This window comes from Berghia stephanieae, chromosome 9, assembly GCF_034508935.2.
Source record: "Berghia stephanieae isolate SIO BIC M18660-M18661 chromosome 9, UCSD_Bste_1.3, whole genome shotgun sequence".
In the NCBI taxonomy this organism is placed as follows: Eukaryota; Metazoa; Mollusca; class Gastropoda; order Nudibranchia; family Aeolidiidae; genus Berghia; species Berghia stephanieae.
In genome coordinates, this window is record NC_088368.1 from 2,652,777 (window position 1) to 2,680,213 (window position 27,437).

The 27,437-nt window shown below is 38.7% G+C and overlaps 1 protein-coding gene and 1 non-coding gene across 3 annotated transcripts in view; one reads left to right on the plus strand and one right to left on the minus strand.

Moving 5' to 3' along the window:
- Positions 1-207: 207 nt before the first annotated feature.
- LOC144979496 (putative transporter B0252.3) overlaps positions 208-27,437 on the minus strand; it is a 27,812-nt gene continuing 582 nt past the window's right edge. The window contains exons 1-3 of one of the 2 annotated variants that reach the window (XM_078926180.1): positions 8,012-8,269; positions 5,212-5,496; positions 208-2,712 (exon numbers count right to left, since the gene is read on the minus strand). In XM_078926180.1, coding sequence (XP_078782306.1) covers positions 1,064-2,712; positions 5,212-5,476 — 1,914 coding nt within the window. In that variant the 5' untranslated portion in view covers positions 5,477-5,496; positions 8,012-8,269 and the 3' untranslated portion in view covers positions 208-1,063. Of the gene's footprint in view, positions 2,713-5,211; positions 5,497-8,011; positions 8,270-27,437 lie in introns of those variants that run through there. The other variant, XM_078926179.1, reaches the window with a different exon arrangement.
- Positions 13,563-13,633, plus strand: Trnaw-cca (transfer RNA tryptophan (anticodon CCA)). The gene has a single exon. It is a non-coding gene; the product is annotated as a tRNA-Trp (tRNA).

Consider the following 27,437-nt stretch of genomic DNA (forward strand, 5'->3'; position numbering starts at 1 on the left):
AAAAGGCTCTTTACTCACATTCTCTCACCGCACTCAGTTGTAAAACAAGTACCTGACCGTTAAAAGCATTCTCTTTGTCCGAAAAATTGAAATATCGCCTAACAGGCGTCATGTCTCGTCCTACATAATATGTGTTGCTGTTGGTCAGGGACCTCTTGTATAGCACTTTGAGCACATTTAGTGAATAGTTCTCTATATAAAAGCTCAACTTTTTTCTTTTCTTTTTTCTTTTCTTTTACAAATGCGCTGTATAAATGGGTGTATTCTATAATTGATTTGTAACCAAATCGTATCGAAACGGCATATTTCGTGGCGTACGACGTGATGTATGTATTAAGTCAGAGTCCATCAGGCCCATGGAGCCGGGGGTTTATCTCCGTTTCTATATCGTAACATGGACACAATAGCAATTGCTTGCTACCCTTTGGATACGACTCTAGTCTATGGAAAAGCATTCTCTGTCAGATAAAAAAACATCCAGCTAACCAATCACTGCTGGAACGACAAGGTCAGAAAATAGTTTCAACTTTACCCGGGATTGATCTTTGTCCCTTTGCGTGTGAAGCGAGTGCTCTACCAACTGAGCTATTGGGGTCGTCAAATGACGAAAAATATATTGAAAATTATATAACATGATAAGAAAGATGTCATTTTGTTTCTTTTTTGTACTTAAAGTTTTTTTTTTTAATAACGACAAAAAAAACTTGAGCATTTGTATAGGGCAATATCCACTAAACGTGTTCAAACCGCTTTACAATGTGTATAAGGTGTACAACAGCAACACTTAGCATGTAGGACGAGTAATGACCTTGCGAGGCGATATTACAATTTTTTTGCGACATTTACTCATTTTACACCTGAGTACGGCCACAGAATGTGAGTAAATAGCCTTTTCCAAGGACTCAACCAGGCTCTTCCGATCTGAAAACGAGTGTCTTACCACTAGACCACATAGCCACACATATAGGCGTATTTAACCCATGTAACATTTATTAGCCTATACATTCAATTTCATCATCTAATCCAATCTGACATAATACCTTTATTAGGTGACTAGTCACTTTTAACAAGACTTTGCTGTCTTCTTGCTATTTTTAACTTTCTTCGACTTAATCTGACCAATCATATCCTCTAAAGTCGTTGGTAGATCTTTATCCTTCGTCTCTGGCAAATACAAACTCACGAGTACAGCCCCAAAACTCATTACGGTGAACACAAGGGCCGGACCCCATCTCACTTCATCGTGAAATAAACGCATGAAAGGCGCGACCATCGACCCTAATCTTCCCAAAGCGCTAGAAAATCCGTGGGCTGTCGTCCTCACATTGGTCGGAAACATCTCCGGAGTGATGACGTATAAAACGGCGAAAGATGCCGTGATTGAGAATTTCCCAAGAATAAACATAGCAGCTACGACAGTCTCAGATCCAGAAAGGTTCTCGCCAACAGTCGACATCAAAGCTGAGACCATCAAGCAGAGTCCTGTCGACGCCATGAAAACCCCGAAGACAACTCGACGCCCCAATTTGTTCATCATATATAGAACTAGAGCCAAACCAGGCAACTCCACCACGCCCATCAGAATAAAATTTAAAAATCGGTTCCCGGCGAGTACAGAAGATGTAATATACAGACCGTAGTATGTTAAGACATTCGTGAGCCACAAGTACCAACTAACAACCATTAGAATCAGGAGTCTTCTGTGACAAAGCAAGTGAAATTGTGAGTTCGAAACAGGCTTTTTGGTGCTCTCATTCCAGTGAGTACCCATTTTTGTACTTTCCTGATTTGGGGATATTGTGATTTCCCTAGACAAAGAGTCGAAACTTCCATTCTCTTTATCTGAATTGCTTGTAAATGTTTTTATCACCAAAGGCTCAACGGATGATATTGAGGTTGAATATTCATATTCAATATAAGCGTTGAATTTTTGTTGTAGAATTTCAAAATCTTTACCATTGTGCCGACAGGCTATTTTGAGAATGTCAAGGGCTTCTTTAAATCTCTGATTTGCCACCAGCCACCTAGGCGATTCTTTTAAAATGAAAGGCGTTAAAAACGCGATAAAACCCGTTCCAATACTGACGCCATGAAAATACCGCCAATTTTTGTCTTGGACGAAATAAGCCACGCCTCCCACGATTGTAGCCGTGCAAACTCCGCCTACATAATACGCTACGCTCACTATTTGTCTATGTCTGGGAACGACTAGTTCAATGCTCAAAATCGTACCACAAGTTACAGCCGCCTGAGCGGCCAGTCCACTAAAAAACCTGATAATGTAAACGATGAAAATTCCTGGAGCGAAGATATGAGCTACTTCTATAAGACAACAAAGGCACGATGCGATCACGAAAACAGGTTTCCTCCCATAGCGGTCGGACATTGGTGACGATATCAGTCCGCCAATGATTTGCCCAATTGTGAGAGAAGCATGGGTGAATTCAACCTTCCATTTGGATTCGCAGACGAGATCCCATTCTGTGTTGTACGAGGTGTCTACGGCGGAGAAAAAGTCACGGCCGTTTGGGCAGCTCCTTGAGAAAGTTGTCGTTTTTATGTTGTTGCTTTGATTCGAGAGTAGCGTTATTTTAATGTCACATGAATCGTAAAAGACATGCGCAGATGTGACATTTGTGTTGTGTTCCGACGTGTATTGGTTGATGAGCTCTGTGTCATTCACTTTCTTGCATTCGTGGTAGGGTGTGTGACCTGGCGAAGAGAAAGACAGAAAAAAGAAAAGAAAAAGAACGTTCATTGGTGGTAAAACAAAAACAACAACAATAATAATAACAACAACAGCAACAACATCCTCGAGCAATTCTATAGCGCAATATCTACTGAACGTGCTCAAAGCTTCATAGACTCTTAGACGAGGATCTACCACCACTCTCTTCAATAATACTTTCCAATGTTAGATCTCTTTGTAATAAGATAGATACCCTCACTGCTCTCTCCAAGTTTGATTATGATTATAAAAATGCATGCATTATTTGTTTTACGGAAACATGGCTTTCGTCTATGGACACCGATAGTAGTATTGATTTGGCAAATTTTACTTTGTACAGAAAGGATAGAGACACGTCATTAGAGAAAAACAAAAGGAGAGGTCTATGCATATACGTGAATGATAGATGGTGTAAAATTGTAAATATAAAAGATCAAATCGACACGCCTGATATTGAACTACTTTCTTTGTCTCTGCGTCCACACTCCTTGCTTCGGGAGTTTCGGGTTGTGACCATTGTTAATGTTTATATTCCACCAGGCACAAAAATTGATAAAGCATACCAATTAATAAATGAGCATGTATCGTCATTACTACTACGTCACCCGGACAGTCCACTTATTATTGTTGATGATTTTAATCACTGTCAGCTGCCCATAGCTGGACTAGAACAGTTCGTCACCTGCAAAACACGAGGAAACAACACGCTTGATCTGTGCTATAGCAATATAAAGAACGCCTACAAAGCGCTAAAAAAACAACCGATAGCCACATCTGATCATAATACAATTCACTTAGTACCGACGTACATCTCTAAATTAAGAATTGAGAAACCAACTGTAGTATATCGCCATACCTGGACTCAAGAGGCAATCCAACGACTGAACGGCTGTTTTGACTGTACTCGGTGGGAGACATTGATGGTAGAAGGAGACAGTATTGATGGATGATCTTAAACTGTGACATGTTTTATTGCATTTTGTGTGGATTTATGCGTGGAAAAAAAAGACATTAGGATATTTCCTAACAATAAACCATGGGTTACAAAGCGACTTAAATATCGACTCAACGAAAAGAACATTGCCTATATGAGTGGTGACATTAAACTATTATTTGAAAAGGGAAAGGAGATCAGAAATACAATAAAAGAAGAGAAGGTCGAATACAAAAACAAAATGGAGCGACAACTGAGATCGGGCTGCGCAAGGAAAGTAAGGGAGATGATAAAGCAAATGGGAGGAGTAGACCAAAAGAAACGAACATTCCCACAAGGAAAAACGATAAATGGTGTCAACAAATTAAATGATTTTTACTGTCGTTTTCACAGGCTCCCATCTGTGCACAACGGTTTGTCAAATAACAATGAGCCACCTCCAGATATTGAAGAAGAAACTATAAGCTCCCTCTTGCGGCGATGTAAAGAACATAAAGCACCAGGACCAGACAACACTACCGGAACTATTTTGAAAAACTGTCACCAACAACTGGCTATACCTTATACCAAAAAAAATTTTCAAAGGTCAATCGATGAACAATCAGTGCCAGTACTTTGGAAAACATCGATTGTCGTTCCAGTTCCAAAAAAGCGTTGCCCAACCGTATTGAACGACTTCCGTCCAGTGGCGCTTACGTCGCTTGTCATGAAATGTTTAGAAAAATTTTTTAATGTGAGCTCCTACAAAAATGTCATGACCTGAAATTGCTAGATCCGTACCAATTTGCATACCAGCAACATCTCAGTGTAGAAGACGCACTTTTAACCGCCACAAATTCGATCTCAAAACACCTTGACCAAACGCCCTCGAATTACGCCAGAATCCTGAAGGTCGACTTTTCGTCTGCTTCTAATGCCATGAACACAGATATTTTGCTTCAAAAGTTGTGCAACATGGATATTCCAAACTATCTTATTAAATGGTATAAAGAGTTTTTGACCCATAGACCACAATGTGTAAAATTGGGTGAAATTATCTCCAACAAAAGAACGTTGTCGAACGGATGTCCCCCAGGCTGCGTGAGTTCCCCAATCCTGTACATCTTATACACAAACAACTGCAGACCATCCTTTGAAAATTGTTTTATAGTGAAATATGCAGATGATACTGCTATTCTTGGTTTATTAAAAGATAAAGTTACCGAAAGAATTATTTCAAACAAATTAATATATTCACCGATTGGTGTGAACAAAATCAGCTTGAATTAAATGTTGAAAAAACGAAAGAACAGGTGTTTGGTGTAAAAAATAAAAACGACTTAAAGCATGTGACGATCGGTAAAGATGATGTTGAGATAGTTGAATATTTTAAATATTTAGGAATAACCATTGATAGTTCCCTCAATTTCTCTCAACATATTAATATAATATCTAAGAAAGTTGTCCAAAGATTATACATCCTAAGGAAATTGAGAACTTGATAATTATAATCATGACGATGATGATGATGATGATGATGATAATGCAATGAGACTATTTTCTATCTTACCTGTAAAGACAATAGACAAGACCATGAAACCAACTGTGACCAGTGTTACTTTTGGAAGTACAAGCTGAACAATTTGGTATCGACCCGGCATACCGAGACATTCCAGAACTTTCTCGAACGATGGAGGATCATAATCATCATCATCATCAACGTCATCATCGTCATCGTCTTCATCATCTCCTAACTTTGCTGCAAAGACAACAGCAACATCAGAAACTTCCTCCTTGTCGTTGTCTATATAATCGTCCTTAATGTATTCCGTCATTCTCAAGTATAAGGCAAGACCTATAAATAGAAACATGTCAATTAAAGACGTTGTTAAAAATATCTAGTCCTTCAGAACCATTGGGCCTTTGATCCAGAGATAAATATAGATAGAGGTCCAAAATAAACTTTGTCTTCACCTAGGATTGATTTCTGACCCTTTGCATGTGACTCGTGTGCTTTACCGACTGAGCTATCGGGACCCCCAAAGAAGTTTGTTTCATCCTTCCAATATCAAGTAGCCTTGTAGCGATGATGCTGAGTCAAATTCATTCTGTAGTCCTTCATATTTCAAGCAATCAACGAGTTCTAAAAAAATCGATGAACCAAAATGTGATGCTATCTTTAGCCGTTACTGACCTTTGGTCGTCAGCATGATTTAAGAACGTAAAAAACCCCAGCCCAAACAAGTGTTTGGTTAAGAAACTCACAACATTGCCACCCGGAAATATAACGGACCAATACACAAAACTATGTGTAACCTTGAACGTTTATAGTCTGGTTATTACAGTTTCGTGACAAATAACCAGTACATTTTTGACCAATCAGAACATGGAATTAAATTATAGCCTGACACCGTAGCCATCGTTAAGTTACAGCTGGCACTGAAACTCAAAAAGACTGGCATTTTGACGTCATTATTTCGTTTGTGCACCGCCTAGTGAGTTGTCTTTAGTAGTGGTCAAGGAAAAAAGTGATTCCATTGGTTGAACTGTTGAATACAACTCACGATTTGTTTTCTCTGTGTCCAAAGACTTGTCTTTTGACGTCATTTGTTGGTCAGTGTCAGCGTAGCCATCGTAAAGTTATAGCCTGACACTGACCAAAAAATGACGTCAAAAGGCCAGTCTTTTGCCACAAAAGAAAACAAATCGTAAGTTGTATTCAATAGTTCAACCAATGAAATAACTTGTTTCCTTGAGCTCTACTAACGACAACTCACTAGACGCTACTTAATGTAAACTTAATGTAAACAATGTAAAGAAAACTAAAGAAATTATATTTGGTTTGAGGAAAGAAGGTAACTTACGTGAAAATATAATTATTAAAAAGGAAAAGGTAGAGAGGGTAGAGGAGTATAAATACCTCGGTATAATTGTCAATGAAAAATTAGACTGGACAAATCATTCATGGAATGTGCTTAATAAGATGAAGACAAGGTTATTCATGATGATGAGACTGGACTCCATAAATGTTGACAAAGCAATTTTATCTTTGTTTTATAAATCTTGCATTATAAGTCTTTTTTGTGTCTGTGTAGTTACTTGGGTTGGAAATTGTAAACAATCTGAAGTAATAAAAATAAATAGAATAATAAGGCATGCAAATCGAATGTTAGAAAATGATGGCTGGGACAATTTTGAAGATTTTCACAAAGATATTGCTAATGTTAAGATTAACAAAATTCAACGAGACGAGTTCCACCCTCTGTACATCGAAATCAAAATAAGCCACAGGAGTAACAGACTAATACATAAGAAAAACAAAAGACAAAGATATTTTAATTCATTTTTCCCATCAGCAATACGAAACTTTAGGATGATTTATACTACATGACATTTGAAAGATACTTTATTCGCTCTAAAATCTATTTACTTATGCATGCTTACATGGTGTTATATCTACATTATTTATTATATATCTATACATTGAAATACCATGCTTTTTTTTACTTTTTTAAAACCTGTGTTGGCTATGTGCAATCCTTCCCAATCTATTTTCAAAATTCTATTTACATTACAGATCCATTATAACTTTTATTCTACTTTCATGTCCAATTTTTATATATATTTGATGTTATCTTGTTTTTATAATTAGCTTCGTATTTTCATCAATTAGTTCGCTCTAAAATCTATTCACTTATGCATGTTTACATGGTGCTCTATCTACATTATTTATTATATATTTATTCATTCAAACACCATGCTTTATGTACTTTTTATCAACCTGTTGTTGGCTATGTACAATCCTTCACAATATATTTTCAAAATTCTAGTTTCATTACAAATCCATTATTACAACTCTATTCTACTTTCATGTCCGATTTTTATAGCATTGCATGTAACTGCTGTATATTTTATGAATATTTTATAATATTTGATGTTTATTTTGCTTTTAATTATCTTCGTATTTTCATTAATTAGTTCATGACAGTGTATAAATCTGTGCTAATATAAAGATGAATGATGTGTAACACTATGATAATTTCCATTCAGGAAATATATACTTTATTGATAAAGTATATCATATCATATCTTATCTTATCTTATCTTATCTACACAAACCTAAAAAAATGACGTCAAACTGCCAGTCCTAGAGGGTTCTAGTGGCAGACTATAAGTTAACGATGGCTACGGTCAGGCCATGAGTATACGAAGGCCACGATAGAAACCCAAATGTTTGTAGACATAGTTTTGTTGTTAGTACGTTATATCACGCTGTTGTGAGTATTTTACCTACTCAACGCATACCATCAACAGATCGCTTCCCATTAGCACAAAAATCAACAATTTAATATCATGTTTGATACACTTACCCACTTCAATTTAATTCATCCTTGAATATCGCATTCACTTTGCACACTTTTCTTTGGACGAGCTCAAGAATTATAATGTGGCCTCAAAATATAAATTATAATACATATACACAAACTCATGCTAGTTATGATAATGGCGAATATACGTGTGTGTATGTGTGTGTGTGTGTGTGTGTGCGTGTGTGTGAGTGTGTGTGTGTGTGTTTATGTGATTTTGAATGAGATAAGTAAGTAGATAAATTAAAGGGGGTTGGGGAAGGGAACTACCGTTGTATGTGGGTTATATCATGGTCTGAATCTCGGTGACCTATATATAATTCTCTCTCTCTCTCTCTCTCTCTCTCTCTCTCTCTCTCTCTCTCTCTCTTCCGTGGTGTCATTCTTTCTCCCTCTTGCTCGCTATCTCCCTTCTGTCTGTCTGTCTGTCTGTCTGTCCCTCTCTCTCTCTCTCTCTCTCTCTCTCTCTCTCTCTCTCTCTCTCTATCTCTATCTCTCTCTCTCTTGGTCCCTCTTTCTCTGTGTCACTCTGTGTGTGTGTGTGTGTGTGTGTGTGTGCGTGCGTGTGCATGTGCGTGTGTGTGTATAAATATTCTTCTATATCCATTTTCTCTCTATGTCTGTGTGTGATCTGACCTATTTTCAAATATAATTGTTTTCACAAAGAGCAGTCACAACGGTACGATTCCACAAAGGTACGATTCTACAAACGGTACGATTCCACAACGGTACGATTTCACAACTGTCTCATTCCAAAACGGTATGATTCCACAACTGTCTCATTCCACAACGGTACGATTCCACAACGGTACGATTCCACAACGGTATGATTCCACAACGGTACGATTCCACAACGGTACGATTCCACAACGGTACGATTCCACAACGGTATGATTCCACAACTGTATCATTCCACAACGGTACGATTCCACAACGGTCTCATTCCACAACGATATGATTCCACAACGGTACGATTTCACAACGGTCTCATTCCACAACGGTCTCATTCCACAACGGTACGATTCCACAACGGTCTCATTCCACAACGGTCTCATTCCACAACGGTACGATTTCATAACGGTACGATTCCACAACGGTACGATTCCACAACGGTACGATTCCACAACGGTACGGGGGGTGGAAGGGTTGGGGGTGGCGAGGGGGGGGGGGCGGGAGAAAAAATCGACTTTACCGGGGATCAATCTCATTTCCCTTGGTGTGTGAAGTTAGTGCTCTACCAACTGAGCTATGGGTAGGCTACCCCTAAACTGCACCTAAAGGTGGAGAGATAATTCTTAATGTTCTTGTCCAAAAGCGATGATGAGTTAGTGACTTGATGTAATAAAATTGTCACTTCATCTTCGCTAGTTCAGAGTTGAAAATGTGTAATTTTAAAATAGAATAGTGTTGATACTTACTTACTTATCCGAACCAGCGACCACCTGAGCTCTAGCCCTTCGGTCTTGTGCCATGACGTAGAAGTTAGACGTCTTTTGTAGTTGTTCCAGGTGACTATAAAGTGTGTTATTGATTAGTGTTGATCTGTTTATAAAAAAATACTAAATGTAGACATAATGCGGGTCTCCTCGATGGATTTAGAATGTATGACACCGAGGCCAAGAGCAACAGAAACGTAGTCCTTCTGAGCCATTCGGCCCTTGGAGCCGGAGTTTTTCCCGGTTTTTCTAGCGTGAAACGGACAATAGCAATTGCTTGCTATCCTTTGGATGGGACGATAGTCTATCTCAAAGTACTTTCCGCCAAATCTAACACACTCAGCTACCCATTCACTGCTGGGTGGGTGGACAGGAAGGTCAGAAAGAAATCTCGACTACACCCGGAATCGATCTCGGTTCCCTTTGCGTGTGAAGCGAGTGCTCTACCAACTGAGCTATCGGGACCCCGTGGGTCTCGACAATGGGTTTATAACGTGTGACGATGGGGTCAACAAACCACTGTTTGGTCAACAAACCACTGTTTGGTCAACAAACCACTTTTTGGTCAACAAACCACTGTTTGGTCAAAAAACCACTGTTTGGTCAAAAAACCACTCTGTGTTGACCCCATCGTCACACGTTAAAAGCCCAATACAAGACATTTGAGACAGTTTGGAAATTAACATTAATCAACATTATTTATTCCATCACACGAACACTTTTTTTATATCTTAACTAGTTTTACGTCCGTACTCTGGAAAAAAAACTTATTTAAGAATTTGGCCAGAAATCTCGTCCTTCAAATATCGATCGATTTAAATAACCCTCATAATAAAAACAACGGATCTATTTATCAACCCTCTCCTTACCAGCCATTTTCAGAATTTTTCCCAAAACTTCACACCCACCCAACACAAAAACAGACATTTCTTACTCAAACAGAAAAGCAACAAGCACATTCTATATATAATATTGTTCGACAAAATGGGCTCTACTATTACAGAATGTCATGTTGTATTAGCTATAGCAAAAATCTGGATGATATAAGTGACATTTGCATCTTTACATTCCAATAGGTGGTAGGGAGAGAGTTAAAGAACGCTGACTGCACTAGCAATGAAAGCCAAATTAAAAGAAGACGATGGAGTTGGCTGGGTCATGTGGCCAGAATGGAAAAAGGGGTCACTTCCCAAGACAGCCCTGTACTGGACAGCAGATGGGAAGAGAAAGCGGGGAAGACCCAAAGAAACTTGGCGAAGGACCATGGAAAAAGAATTAAAGGAAGCAGGCGTGTCCTAGAATACAGTCATCGCAATACATGGAGATGTAAGGTGGATGCCCTATGTGCCTCGAGGCCCGAAGAGGATGTCTGGTGGATGCCCTATGTGCCTTGAGGCCCGAAGAGGATGTCTGGTGGATGCCCTATGTGCCTCGAGGCCCGAAGAGGATGTCTGGTGGATGCCCTATGTGCCTCGAGGCCCAAAGAGGATGTCTGGTGGATGCCCTATGTGCCTCGAGGCCCGACGAGGATGTCTGGTGGATGCCCAATGTGCCTCGAGGCCCCAAGAGGATGTCTGGTGGATGCCCTATGTGCCTCGAGGCCCCAAGAGGATGTCTGGTGGATGCCTTATGTGCCTAAAGGCCCCAAGAGGATGTCTGGCGGATGCCCTATGTGCCTTGAGGCCCGACGAGGATGTCTGGTGGATGCCCTATGTGCCTCAAGGCCCCAAGAGGATGTCTGGTGGATGCCCTATGTGCCTTGAGGCCTGAGGAGGATGTCTGGTGGATGCCCTATGTGCCTCGAGGCCCGAAGAGGATGTCTGGTGGATGCCCTATGTGCCTCGAGGCCCGAAGAGGATGTCTGGTGGATGCCCTATGTGCCTCGAGGCCCAAAGAGGATGTCTGGTGGATGCCCTATGTGCCTCGAGGCCCGACGAGGATGTCTGGTGGATGCCCTATGTGCCTCAAGGCCCAAAGAGGATGTCTGGTGGATGCCCTATGTGCCTCAAGGCCCCAAGAGGATGTCTGGTGGATGCCCTATGTGCCTCGAGGCCCCAAGAGGATGTCTGGTGGATGCCCTATGTGCCTTGAGGCCCGACGAGGATGTCTGGTGGATGCCCTATGTGCCTCGAGGCCCAAAGAGGATGTCTGGTGGATGCCCTATGTGCCTCGAGGCCATAAGAGGATGTCTAGTGGATGCACTATGTGCCTCGAGGCCCGACGAGGATGTCTGGTGGATGCCCTATGTGCCTCAAGGCCCCAAGAGGATGTCTGGTGGATGCCCTATGTGCCTCGAGGCCCGACGAGGATGTCTGGTGGATGCCCTATGTGCCTCGAGGCCCCAAGAGGATGTCTGGTGGATGCCCTATGTGCCTCAAGGCCCGACGAGGATGTCTGGTGGATGCCCTATGTGCCTCAAGGCCCCAAGAGGATGTCTGGTGGATGCCCTATGTGCCTCGAGGCCCGACGAGGATGTCTGGTGGATGCCCTATGTGCCTCAAGTCCCCAAGAGGATGTCTGGTGGATGCCCTATGTGCCTCGAGGCCCGACGAGGATGTCTTGTGGATGCCCTATGTGCCTCAAGGCCCAAAGAGGATGTCTGGTGGATGCCCTATGTGCCTCAAGGCCCCAAGAGGATGTCTGGTGGATGCCCTATGTGCCTCAAGGCCCCAAGAGGATGTCTGGTGGATGCCCTATGTGCCTCAAGGCCCCAAGAGGATGTCTGGTGGATGCCCTATGTGCCTCAAGGCCCCAAGAGGATGTCTGGTGGATGCCCTATGTGCCTCAAGGCCCCAAGAGGATGTCTGGTGGATGCCCTATGTGCCTCGAGGCCCGAAGAGGATGTCTGGTGGATTTCCTATGTGCCTCAAGGCCCCAAGAGGATGTCTGGTGGATGCCCTATGTGCCTCAAGGCCCGACGAGGATGTCTGGTGGATGCCCTATGTGCCTCAAGGCCCCAAGAGGATGTCTGGTGGATGCCCTATGTGCCTCAAGGCCCCAAGAGGATGTCTGGTGGATGCCCTATGTGCCTCAAGGCCCCAAGAGGATGTCTGGTGGATGCCCTATGTGCCTCAAGGCCCCAAAAGGATTAAGTAAGTAATCCTTTTCAAATCAAAAACTCCCAAACCTGAAACCTCACGAAGTCCCAGGATTGAGAGTTTTTGCCAAGATGAGAGTCAATTAAATCGATCATACTTGAAGGACGAGTTTTCAGGCCAAAGTTTTAAATATGTGTTTTTTCATGGTACGGCAGTTAATTGATTAAAATTTTGAAAAATATGATATTCTGTTGGTGTGTGTGTGTGTGTGTGTGTGTGTGTGGGTGTGGGTGTGTGTGTGTGTGTGAAATTGATTAGTTACAGAACTTACAATGGACGGCTTTGTGGTCTAGTGCTATACACTCGCTTTCGGATCGGAAGGTCCTGGGTTCGAGCCTTGCTCAGTGCATGGTTGAGTCCTTGGAAAAGGCTCTTTACTTACATTCTCTCACCGAACTCAGGTGTATATTGAGTACCTGGTCAACAGCGTTGCTCTGTCGAAAAAAAAATGTAATATCGCCTCACAGGCGTCATGTCTCGTTCTACATGTAACGTGTTGCTGTTGGTCAGGGTCCCTTTGTAAAGCGCTTTGAGCACGTTTAGTGGATATTGCGCTATATAAAAAGCCCAAGCTCAAGTTTTTTGCGCACCGTTTCGAGATACCGCAGAGTCTCAGTGGTAGAGCATTGATTGGCCTTGCAAGTACAGCAACCTGTAACATGCCAAGACACCGTTGGACACCTTCCCACTCCCTATCCATCCACCCAGCATAGACTACTAGTTAGCTGGATTTCTTTGATCTGGGTGAAAGTACTTTGCCATAGATAATCCATTCTATCTATCAAAAAGGTAGCAAGCAATGAGAACTAATCACACAACAAGCGGTCAGGTACTCATTTTACACCCCAAGTACGATGAGAGAATGCGAGAAAAGAGCCTTTTCCAAGGACACAACTATGCTCAGAGCGGGACTCGAACCCAGAACCCACCGATCCGAGAGCGGGTGTCAAACACGAGACCACACATAGCCGCATAATGTGATGTATACATATAAGTATTAAAATGAACCGACGGTGTATCGGCCCCGTGGCGCAATGGTAGCGCGTCTGACTCCAGATCAGAAGGTTGCGTGTTCAAATCACGTCGGGTCATTATTTACTTTTTTCTCTTAGATTTTTGCAGCACATCTCTGAAACCGGGATAAGCATAATCTCCATCAGTCTTATGACTCTGAATGGCGACTTTAAATAAGAAAAAAAAAGCCTTAAAATATGAAAGTTGATGAAAATATTACGCATCGGCACTAGATAATTCGTAATTTTTATTACTATTGATGCCATGAGTTTAGGTAAAATAATCACTAAATCTGCCACCAGGATAAACGTACCAACACACAGATCTATGTGTAGGGAACGTTTATGGTCTGACTGATAGAATTGAATGAGAGAATGTAACGGACCAACAGACACACTATGTGTAACTTTGAACGTTTTATGGTCTGACTGATAGAATTTAATGAGAGAATGTAACGGACCAACAGACACACTATGTGTAACTTTGAACGTTTTATGGTCTGACTGATAGAATTTAATGAGAGAATGTAACGGACCAACAGACACACTATGTGTAACTTTGAACGTTTTATGGTCTGACTGATAGAATTTAATGAGAGAATGTAACGGACCAACAGACACACTGTGTGTAACTTTGAACGTTTATGGTCTGACTGATAGAATTTATTGAGAGAATGTAACGGACCAACAGACACACTGTGTGTAACTTTGAACGTTTTATGGTCTGACTGATAGAATTTAGTGAGAGAATGTAACGGACCAACAGACACACTATGTGTAACTTTGAACGTTTTATGGTCTGACTGATAGAATTTATTGAGAGAATGTAACGGACCAACAGACACACTATGTGTAACGTTGAACGTTTTATGGTCTGACTGATAGAATTTATTGAGAGAATGTAACGGACCAACAGACACACTATGTGTAACTTTGAACCTTTTATGGTCTGACTGATAGAATTTAATGAGAGAATGTAACGGACCAACACACAGATCTATGTGTAGGAAACGTTTATGATCTGACTGATAGAATTTATTGAGAGAATGTAACGGACCAACAGACACACTGTGTGTAACTTTGAACGTTTTATAGTCTGACTGATGGAATTGAATGAGAGAATGTAACGGACCAACAGACACACTTGTGTAACTTTGAACGTTTTATGGTCTGACTGATAGAATTTAATGAGAGAATGTAACGGACCAACAGACACACTATGTGTAACTTTGAACGTTTTATGGTCTGCCTGATAGAATTTAATGAGAGAATGTAACGGACCAACAGACACACTGTGTGTAACTTTGAACGTTTATGGTCTGACTGATAGAATTTATTGAGAGAATGTAACGGACCAACAGACACATTGTGTGTAACTTTAAACGTTTTATGGTCTGACTGATAGAATTTAGTGAGAGAATGTAACGGACCAACAGACACACTATGTGTAACTTTGAACGTTTTATGGTCTGACTGATAGAATTTATTGAGAGAATGTAACGGACCAACAGACACACTATGTGTAACTTTGAACGTTTTATGGTCTGACTGATAGAATTTAATGAGAGAATGTAACGGACCAACAGACACACTATGTGTAACTTTGAACGTTTTATGGTCTGACTGATAGAATTTATTGAGAGAATGTAACGGACCAACACACAGATCTATGTGTAGGAAACGTTTATGATCTGACTGATAGAATTTAATGAGAGAATGTAAAGGACCAACAGACACACTTTGTGTAACTTTGAACGTTTTATGGTCTGACTGATAGAATTTATTGAGAGAATGTAACGGACCAACAGATACACTATGTGTAACTTTGAACATTTATGGTCTGACTGATAGAATTTATTGAGAGAATGTAACGGACCAACAGACACACTGTGTGTAACTTTGAACGTTTTATGGTCTGAATGATAGAATTTATTGAGAGAATGTAACGGACCAACAGACACACTATGTGTAACTTTGAACGTTTTATGGTCTGACTGATAGAATTTAATGAGAGAATGTAACGGACCAACAGACAGACTGTGTGTAACGTTGAACATTTATGGTCTGACTGATAGAATTTAATGAGAGAATGTAACGGACCAACAGACACACTGTGTGTAACTTTGAACGTTTTATGGTCTGACTGATAGAATTTATTGAGAGAATGTAACGAACCAACAGACAAACTATGTGTAACTTTGAACGTTTATGGTCTGACTGATAGAATTTAATGAGAGAATGTAACGGACCAACAGACACACTGTGTGTAACTTTGAACGTTTTATGGTCTGACTGATAGAATTTATTGAGAGAATGTAACGGACCAACAGACACAATGTGTGTAACTTTGAACGTTTTATGGTCTGACTGATAGAATTTATTGATAGAATGTAACGGACCAACAGACACACTGTGTGTAACTTTGATCTTTTTATGGTCTGACTGATAGAATTTATTGAGAGAATGTAACGGACCAACAGACACACTATGTGTAACTTTGAACGTTTTATGGTCTGACTGATAGAATTTATTGAGAGAATGTAACGGACCAACAGACACACTGTGTGTAACTTTGAACGTTTTATGGTCTGACTGATAGAATTTATTGAGAGAATGTAACGGACCAACAGACACACTATGTATAACTTTGAACTTTTTATGGTCTGACTGATAGAATTTATTGAGAGAATGTAACGGACCAACAGACACACTATGTGTAACTTTGAACGTTTTATGGTCTGACTGATAGAATTTATTGAGAGAATGTAACGGACCAACAGACACACTATGTGTAACTTTGAACGTTTATGGTCTGACTGATAGAATTTAATGAGAGAATGTAACGGACCAACAGACACACTATGTGTAACTTTGAACGTTTTATGGTCTGACTGATAGAATTTAATGAGAGAATGTAACGGACCAACAGACACACTATGTGTAACTTTGAACGTTTTATGGTCTGACTGATAGAATTTAATGAGAGAATGTAAGGGAACAACAGACACACTATGTGTAACTTTGAACGTTTATGGTCTGACTGATAGAATTTAATGAGAGAATGTAACGGACAAACAGACACACTATGTGTAACTTTGAACGTTTTATGGTCTGACTGATAGAATTTAATGAGAGAATGTAACGGACCAACAGACACACTATGTTTAACTTTGAACGTTTATGGTCTGACTGATAGAATTTAATGAGAGAATATAACGGACCAACAGACACACTATGTGTAACTTTGAACGTTTTATGGTCTGACTGATAGAATTTATTGAGAGAATGTAACGGACCAACAGACACACTATGTGTAACTTTGAACGTTTATGGTCTGACTGATAGAATTTAATGAGAGAATGTAACGGACCAACAGACACACTATGTGTAACTTTGAACGGTTTATGGTCTGACTGATAGAATTTATTGAGAGAATGTAACGGACCAACAGACACACTGTGTGTAACTTTGAACGTTTTATGGTCTGACTGATAGAATTTATTGAGAGAATGTAACGGACCAACAGACACACTGTGTGTAACTTTGAACGTGTTATGGTCTGACTGATAGAATTTATTGAGAGAATGTAACGGACCAACAGACACACTATGTGTAACTTTGAACGTTTTATGGTCTGACTGATAGAATTTATTGAGAGAATGTAACGGACCAACAGACACACTATGTGTAACTTTGAACGTTTTATGGTCTAACTGATAGAATTTAATGAGAGAATGTAAGAGACCAACAGACACACTATGTGTAACTTTGAACGTTTTATGGTCTGACTGATAGAATTTATTGAGAGAATGTATCGGACCAACAGACACACTGTGTGTAACTTTGAACGTTTTATGGTCTGACTGATAGAATTTATTGAGAGAATGTAACGGACCAACAGACACACTATGTAAAACTTTTAACGTTTATGGTCTGACTGATAGAATTTAATGAGAGAATGTAACGGACCAACACACACACTACGTGTAACTTTGAACATTTATCGTCTGACTGATAGAATTTAATGAGAGAATGTAACGGACCAACAGACACATTGTGTGTAACTTTAAACGTTTTATGGTCTGACTGATAGAATTTATTGAGAGAATGAAACGGACCAACAGACACAGTATGTGTAACTTTGAACATTTATGGTCTGATTAATAGAATTTATTGAGAGAATGTAACGGACCAACAGACACACTGTGTGTAAATTTGAATGTTTTATGGTCTGACTGATAGAATTTATTGAGAGAATGTAATGGACCAACAGACACACTTGTGTAACTTTGAACGTTTTATGGTCTGACTGATAGAATTTATTGAGAGAATATAACGGACCAACAGACACACTTGTGTAACTTTGAACGTTTTATGGTCTGACTGATAGAATTTATGAGAGAATGTAACGGACCACAGACACACTTGTGTAACTTTGAACGTTTTATGGTCTGACTGATAGAATTTATTGAGAGAATGTAACGGCCAACAGACACACTTGTGTAACTTTGAACGTTTTATGGTCTGACTGATAGAATTATGAGAGATGTAAGGACCAACAGACAACTTGTGTAACTTTGAACGTTTATGGTCTGATGATAGAATTTATTGAGAGAATGTAACGGACAACAGACACACTATGTGTAACTTTGAACGTTTTATGGTCTGACTGATAGAATTTATGAGAGATGTAACGGACCAAAGACACACTTGTGTAACTTTGAACGTTTATGGTCTGACTGATAGAATTATTGAGAGATGTAACGGACCAACAGACACATTGTGTAACTTTGAACGTTTTATGGTCTGCTGATAGAATTTATGAGAGATGTAACGACACAGACACACTTGTGTAACTTTGACGTTTTATGGTTGACTGATAGAATTTATTGAGAGAATGTAACGGACCAACAGACACACTTGTGTAACTTTGAACGTTTTATGTCTGACTGATAGAATTTATTGAGAGAATGTACGGACCAACAGACACACTGTGTGTAATTTGAACGTTTTATGGTCTGACTGATAGAATTTATTGAGAGAATGTAACGGACAACAGACACCTATGTGTAACTTGAACGTTTTATGGTCTGACTGATAGAATTTATTGAGAGAATGTAACGGACCAACGACACATATGTGTAACTTTGAACGTTTATGGTCTGACTGATAGAATTTATTGAGAGAATGTAACGGACCAACAGACACACTTGTGTAACTTTGAACGTTTTATGGTCTGACTGATAGAATTTATGAGAATGTAACGGACCAACAGACAACTATGTGTAACTTTGAACGTTTTATGGTCTGACTGATGAATTTTTGAGAGAATTAACGGACAACAGACACACTATGTGTAACTTTGAACGTTTTTGGTCGACTGATAGATTAATGAGAGAATGTAACGGACCAACAGACACACTATGTGTAACTTTGAACGTTTTATGGTCTGACTGATAGAATTTAATGAGAGAATGTAACGGACCAACAGACACACTATGTGTAACTTTGAACGTTTTATGGTCTGACTGATAGAATTTATGAGAGAATGTAACGGACCAACAGACACACTATGTGTAACTTTGAACGTTTTATGGTCTGACTGATAGAATTTATGAGAGAATGTAACGGACCAACAGACACACTATGTGTAACGTTGAACGTTTATGGTCTGACTGATAGAATTTATTGAGAGAATGTAACGGACCAACAGACACACTTGTGTAACTTTGAACGTTTTATGGTCTGACTGATAGAATTTATTGAGAGAATGTAACGGAACAACAGACACACTATGTGTAACTTTGAACGTTTTATGGTCTGACTGATAGAATTTATTGAGAGAATGTAACGGACCAACAGACACACTATGTGTAACTTTGAACGTTTTATGGTCTGACTGATAGAATTTATTGAGAGAATGTAACGGGACCAACAGACACACTATGTTGTAACTTTGAACGTTTTATGGTCTGACTGATAGAATTTAATGAGAGAATGTAACGGACCAACAGACACACTTGTGTAACTTGAACGTTTATGGTCTGACTGATAGAATATTATTGAGAGAATGTAACGGACCAACAGACACACTATGTGTAACTTTGAACGTTTTATGGTCTGACTGATAGAATTTATTGAGAGAATGTAACGGACCAACAGACACACTATGTGTAACTTTGAACGTTTTATGGTCTGACTGATAGAATTTATGAGAGAATGTAACGGACCAACAGACACACTTGTGTAACTTTGAACGTTTTATGGTCTGACTGATAGAATTTATTGAGAGAATGTAACGGACCAACAGACACACTGTGTGTAACTTTGAAAGTTTATGGTCTGACTGATAGAATTTATTGAGAGAATGTAACGGACCAACAGACACACTGTTAACTTTGAACGTTTTATGGTCTGACTGATAGAATTTTGAGAGAATGTAACGGACCAACAGACCACTGTGTAACTTTGAACGTTTTATGGTCTGACTGATAGAATTTATGAGAGAATGTAACGGACCAACAGACACACTGTTGTAACTTTGAACGTTTATGGTCTGACTGATAGATTTTGAGAGATGTACGGACCAACAGACACAATGTGTAACTTTGAATTTATGTCTGACGATAGAATTTATAGAGAATGTAACGGACCAACGACACACTATGTGTAAATTTGAACGTTTTATGGTTGACTGATAGAATTTAATGAGAGAATGTAACGACAACAGACACACTTGTGTAACTTTGAACGTTTTATGGTCTGACTGATAGAATTAATGAGAGATGTAACGGACCAACAGACACACTGTGTGTAACTTTGAACGTTTTATGGTCTGACTGATAGAATTTAATGAGAGAATGTAACGGACCAACAGACACACTATGTGTAACTTTGAACGTTTTATGGTCTGACTGATAGAATTTAATGAGAGAATGTAACGGACCAACAGACACACTATGTGTAACTTTGAACGTTTTATGGTCTACTGATAGATTAAGATGAGAATTAACGACCAACAGACACACTGTGTTAACTTGAACGTTATGTCTGACTGATGAATTATGAAGAATGTACGACAAGAATGTAACGGACCAACAGACACACTGTGTGTAACTTTGAACGTTTATGCTACTGATATTTATGGTGGAAACCCTGTGTACTTGAACGATACGAATTTATTGAGAGAATGTAACGGACCAACAGACACACAGGTAACTTGAACGTTTATGTGCTGAAGAATTTTGAAGTAGACACAGCACATTGTAACTGAACTTTATGTCGACGATAAATTTAAGAGAAGTAACGGACCAACAGACACACTGTGTGTAACTTGAACTTTTATGGTTCTGATAGAATTTATGAGAAAGTAACGGACCACAGACACACTATGTGTAACTTTGAACGTTTATGGTCGACTGATAGAATTTAATGGAGAATAACGACCAACAGACCACTTGGTAACTTGACTTTATGTTGACTGATAAATTTTGAGAAATACGACCACAGACACACTATGTTAACTTTGAACGTTTTTATGGTCTGACTGATAGAATTTAATGAAGAATGTAACGGACCAACAGACACACTTGTGTAACTTGAACGTTTATGTCTGACTGATGAATTTAGAAGAAGTAACGACAACAGACACACGTGTAACTGAACGTGTGACTGTAAATTGAAGTTAACCATGTGTAACTTTGAACGTTTGTCTGACTGATGGAATTATGAGAGAATGTAACGACCACAGACACACTGTGTAACTTTGAACGTTTTATGTCTGATGATAGAATTTATGAGAGAAGTAACGGAACCAACAGACACTTACTGGATTGTTGACACTTTGAACGTTTTATGGTCTGACTGATAGAATTTAATGAGAAAAGTAACGGACCAAACAGACCAAACTACTGTGTAACTTTGAAACGTTCTATGGTCTGACTGATAGAAATTTAATTAAGAAGTAGAACTCAATAAACACTAGTAGTAAATTTAAGGTTTTATAGGTCTACGTAGAATTCTATGGATAATGTCCGACAACAGACACACTGTGGTATGACCTTTAGGCGATATAAATTAATCGAGAGAAGTAACGGACTCATAAGAGCAAGTGTGGAGACTTAAAGCTACACTAGAATTTTATGAGGATATAACGACAAAGGACACCTGGAATGTATTTAACGTATCTCAACGGTTGACTCGATCGAATTGTGTTAATCGTCGGAACCAGTTCTACACATGGATACATGAACTGTTTATAGTCCAGACGTGGGGAAATGAAAAGAAGAATGTAGGACCAACAAAAACTTTGTAAACTTTGAGACCTTTTATGTGGTGACTGTATGAATTGTTATTGAGAGAATGTAAAAAGGACAAAGAACATGTGGTATTGTAACAGTTATATATCTGTATAATTAATGAGATCATGGACCAATGAACATGTTAAACTTTAATTGACTATATGTATATGGATACGTGTACCGAAAGACACAACATTACAGACGTATGGTCTTAGAAATGTATGAGAAAGACCACACACTAGGTCTACTACGGTCTTCCACAGGGAATTAACAGTTGTAACCCGCTGAGCACTGTGACTTGACTAAGATCGATGAGAATTGAATAACTGACCAAAGACACACTATGTTAACTTTCGAAACTATATATGAGAAAAGTTTAACTGACATAGACTTTATTTTAAATTATGTTACTGAGGAATTTATTCTGGAACTTAACTAGAAATGATGTAATTAAAGAATTTTAATTATGAGGATTATGATAGACATTAAGCTATATGGTAACTTAGTAAGGCCACTAGATTCTCACAACTATGTGTAATTGAACTTTATCGTTCTACTGATAGATTTATAGAATTAATCGACCAACAGTCCACTTGTATTAATGTATTTTGGCTGCTGATAATAATGAGAATTGAGACAACAACTTTTAATGTTTTTATGTCTGGAATAAGAATAAATAACGGACACAGACACTTGTGAATTTGTACTTTTATGGCGACATAAATTTGATGAATACGGCCACGACACTATGTGTAACTTGAAATATGATAAAATAAGAAAATAGCAACACACGTAATTTATTTTTTTTTTATGAGAATTACGGCCAAACACAAGTTAACAAATTTATTTTGAGTTTTAAGATAAAAATACAATTAATTTTTTTTTAATCACTTAATTTTAAGAGAATGTACGGAACAAATTTTAATTGATTTTTGATTTAAGTCAAAAAATTCTAAAGACGAAAAAACAAAGAAATTGGGAAAATTTTGGATAAAAATAAAAAAACCCCAATAATATTTTTGTCTGAAAGTTATTGAAATTAAAGATATAATTAAGTGACAGTAGATGTTTTAATTTTAATGATGAAAAAATTTTAAACATTAAAATTTAATCGTCAAACCCCAAATATTAAAAACATAAAATTAAAAAAAATTTGTGTACTTTAATTTTATTTAGGTTTCCCTTCTTTAGTAAAAGAATTTTGGATGATTTAACATAACATTTAATTCGAATGGCCAAAGAATGAAAAAGAAATAGGCATTAAATTTGAATGTAATAGAGTAGGGGGGGATTATTTTAAAGGATTATGGCAAAACAGATGGGTTGAAAAGGGGGGGGCCCCCCTTTCCCATTTCATAAGGCTCAACTAGATAATTGAAATTATTGGCAAATTAATTTTAAATTTTGTAATGGTTTTCTGTACTATGGTTTTAGGTCCTTACCTAGTAGAAACGAGTTGAGGGGTTTTGTCCAAGAACTTTTGTTGTGGGTGTTTTAATTTATTACTTTGGGAGGCGAGTCTTGGGTTAAATCTTTTTTTTATAATTTTAAAAAGCTTTAAAAAAATTATTTATTAGTTTTAAAATTTGAGTTTGTTATGAAATTTGAATTTGTTTTGTTTTAAAAAATTTAAAATTTTTTTGGGCCGGGGAAAAATTCATTTTAAGATATTAATTAAATTTATTTTATATTGGAAAGGAAAAAAAGTTAGAATTAAATTTTTTTAAAATTATGTATTTAAAATGACTGTTAAATTTTTTGAAGTTATTCTAATGCCAAATTTTAAATTTAGGCCAATAGCACAAAAAGTAGTATTGTTTTTGAATTTTACAATTAAGGCAAACAAAATTTAATATTTTTAACTAAAAGTAAAATTACAAAAAATGTATTTGAATTGGTTGGTAAATTAGGGTAAATTTAAGGGGAACCCTCTAGTTTCTCTTCCCCATTTAACCAAAAATTTTAACTACAAACCTAAATTTAAAAAATTAAAAAGGGAAAGAATTTATCCCAAAAAAAAAACCCCCCACCAAAAAAACCCCTCACCCTTTTTTTTGGCACCCCCCCAAAAACAGCAAAAATTTTTAAAAACTCCCCAACCGAAAATAACAACACACAAAAGGGGCGTCAACAAAACCCCTTTAAATTTCGATTCAACCCCCTTTATCTTTGAAATTTGATCTAAATTGTTTAATGCTGAATTTTTATTTTTAAAACAAATTTCCCATGGATTAAAAAGATTTACGCATAATTTGTCCGGGGGGTTTACCCTTTTTTTATAAGGAACCACAATTGTTATACCTTTTCAAAATCCACGAGAGATGATGTGTGACACATGTTCCATTATCCACTGCTAATTAAATTAATGACTGGATTATTTCATATGCGTATAGCGTGGGGATTACGGCATAGAGAATGTGATTGGCACTTTTATTACAGGTTACAGCAGCAGCCTCTTATGGTTTTCACACTACTATGTTATGACGATCGAAGTCCGGTCGCGAACCCGCCGGGTAGCATCGTCACAACACACCATTCGACTAGATGCTCTGCCGTCTCAGGTTCTTGCCCACAGCAGGTACATGTTGGACAGGTAGAAAGACCCCACCAATGAAGCGCACTGGCCGTGAGGCAGCTCCTCGACCGAAGCCGATTCGCAGTCACCCACGGATGTTGACAATAAAGTGGACGCTTGAGGCCTGAATGGGTTTGATATACTCACTGTTCAGTAGTGTGCTTATGTGGTCTACAGCGGGCATCGTGGCTAAGCGGTTTGGTCTTTGCTTCGTACCCGAAAGCTACCGAGTTCGATCACCCACCGCTGTGCTGTATAGCCTTGAGCAAGTCACCTCTCCCTAGTTCAATTTGCGGCGCTGCATTGCGGTTGACGACTGGGTTATTCCATTCTTCCCTTGGAATAGACCCTAGATAAAATTTCCCCTATTGGATTAATAAAGATAAATTTATTTTATTTTATTTTATTGGTATGGCATTCATTCGGACAGAAGGTCCAAAGTTCGAGTCTATAGTTGAGTCCTTGGATAAGGCTCTCTACTCAAAATATCTCATCGTACTCAGGTGCAAAATGAGGACCTAGTCGTTAACAGCATTGTTTCTGTAGAAAAAAATTGTAATCTCACCTAACAGGTTTCCTGTCTTGACTTTGTGTTAAATGTTGAAGTTGTCTAGGGCCCCATGGTAAAGCGCTTTTAGCACATTTAGTTGATTTTGACCTACCAAGTATAATATTATACCTGTTTAGATAAGGATTAAGAAGATGAAAGTTGCATCACGTTAAGTCATCTCCCTTTAATCGCACTTGTTCACGAAGTTGGATAAGTATGTCAATAGGGAACAACAGTGTGATGTCAAATTACTGGTTCCAAACTCCTTGGAAGTGTGGAAAGCAGTCCTTCGTAGGGCTGGATACATCTAGTGTCAGAGTGACGTCATCTTATTTTCTAGCCTAGTCGTCAAGAAAGAGCATCCATCCTCGATTTTTGTGCGGCTATGTGGTCTAGTGATATGACACTCGCTTTCGGATATTTTGTTTGTCTTTGTTTGACTGTTTTTGTTTTGGTTTTTGGTTGTTTTTATTTCTGATTTTTGTTTTCGTTGGTTTTTGTTTGTTTTTATTTCTGATTTTTGTTTTCGTTGGTTTTTGTTTGTTTTTATTTATGATTTTTGTTTTCGTTGGTTTTTGTTTGTTTTTATTTCTGATTTTTGTTTTCGTTGTTTTTTTTTAAAACAAGATAGGACTTAACGTAAAGAATAAAACTGCTGCAACTTTCAAAACAATTTATTACTTGTAATCTGAATAATGCTTTTTTTTTTTTATTACGTTCAAAGCAAGCTCGTGCAGCGTTTGGCAACATGTCTGGAATTCTCAAAAGCGAGAGTGTAAGAATCTTATTTTATAATTCCAGCCCTCTCGATGGAAAACCCTATCATTCATTTTAACTACGCCACTACCACATTATCTCATTCATATGTGGTGCTTCATTCATTCTGTTTTGTTGATAAAGGGGAAACCCGAAACGTTCATTTGATCTGTTTTTGTAATTAAATTGAAGCTTACAATCAATTTCACGTTATTATTTATATATATCATTTGTTAGTAAATACGTCATCGTTGAATAATGCTTTGAACGCGTTGAATTAAAATGTTATTCAACGATTGCAGAATATCTTCACACATTTTATTGGTGTGAAATTTGGTGTAAAAGACAGCAGATTGGTAATTATAAATAATCGTTTGGTGCGCATGAATACAAATCCAACGTTTTTAGATTTAGGTCAAATTGTTATTCAAGCAGAAGGAGACAGATACAATTATCGTGAATAAAAGTACTAATGCCATACAATTCGGTTAGAAATTATCTAATAGTCTTATTTGGGAGGGGGGGGGGGGGGTGGAATAAACGTATTCTTTCATTTCTTTGTATTTATTAAATCGTGCAATAACAGATACTCGCAAGCTCGTTGTGTTATTGGGCACGATAAAAATAACTCGTTTAAAAAACACAAAGAAATGAAAGAATCGTATATTCGTTCTTCCAGTATGAATTTAAATTAAGTGTGTGTGTTATTATTTTTTTTTTCGACTACATCGCGCAACACAACGATAGGAACGTTTAATCAATACAATATAACTCGTCTTCAAACACATGTCTACACACTTACCTGCTGCACAGTGTGTGTGTGTGTGTGTGTGTGTGTGTGTGTTTGTTTTTGTTTGTTTTTGTTTGTGTTTGTTTGTGTGTGTATGTTTTTGAGTGTGTGTGTGTGTGTGTGTGTGTGATAGATTCTATGCCATTTCACGAACCAGCAACACATACACACTTTGAACCGGTGTGCTCCAACCATTTAATCAATACTGAATCATAACATGTTAAAACATAGGGAAACAAAGACAACCATGAGAGATTTTACACCTGATGTGTTGTTGTTGTTGTACTCTCTCTCTCTCTCTCTCTCTCTCTCTCTCTCTCTCTCTCTCTCTCTCTCTGTCTCTCTCTCTCTCTCACTCCCCGCCCCTCTCTTTCTCTCTCTCTCTCTCTCACACCCGCCCCTCTCTCTCTCTCTCTCTCTCTCTCTCTCTCTCTCTCTCTCTCTCTCTCTATCTATCTATCTATCTTCTTCTTCTCTCTCTCTCTCTCCTCTCCTCTCACCCGCCCCTCTCTCTCTCTCTCTCTCTCTCTCTCTCTCACCCGCCCCTCTCTCTCTCTCTCTCTCTCTCTCTCACCCGCCCCTCTCTCTCTCTCTCTCTCTCTCTCTCTCTCTATCTATCTATCTTTCTTTCTCTCTCTCTCACTCTCTCTCTCACCCGCCTCTCTCTCTCTCTCTCTCTCTCTCACCGGCCCCTCTCTCTCTTTATCTTTCTCTGCCCCCCCCCCTCTCTCTCTCTCTCACTCTCTCTCTCTCTCTCACCCGCCCCTCTCTCTCTTTTTTCTCTGCCCCCCCCCCCTCTCTCTCTCTCTCTCTCTCTCTCTCCCTCTCTCTCTCTCTCTCTCTCTCTCTCTCTCTCTCTCTCTCTCCCTCTCTCGTAGGTCGGGATGGCTTTAAATGTGCAGCGGGATTGG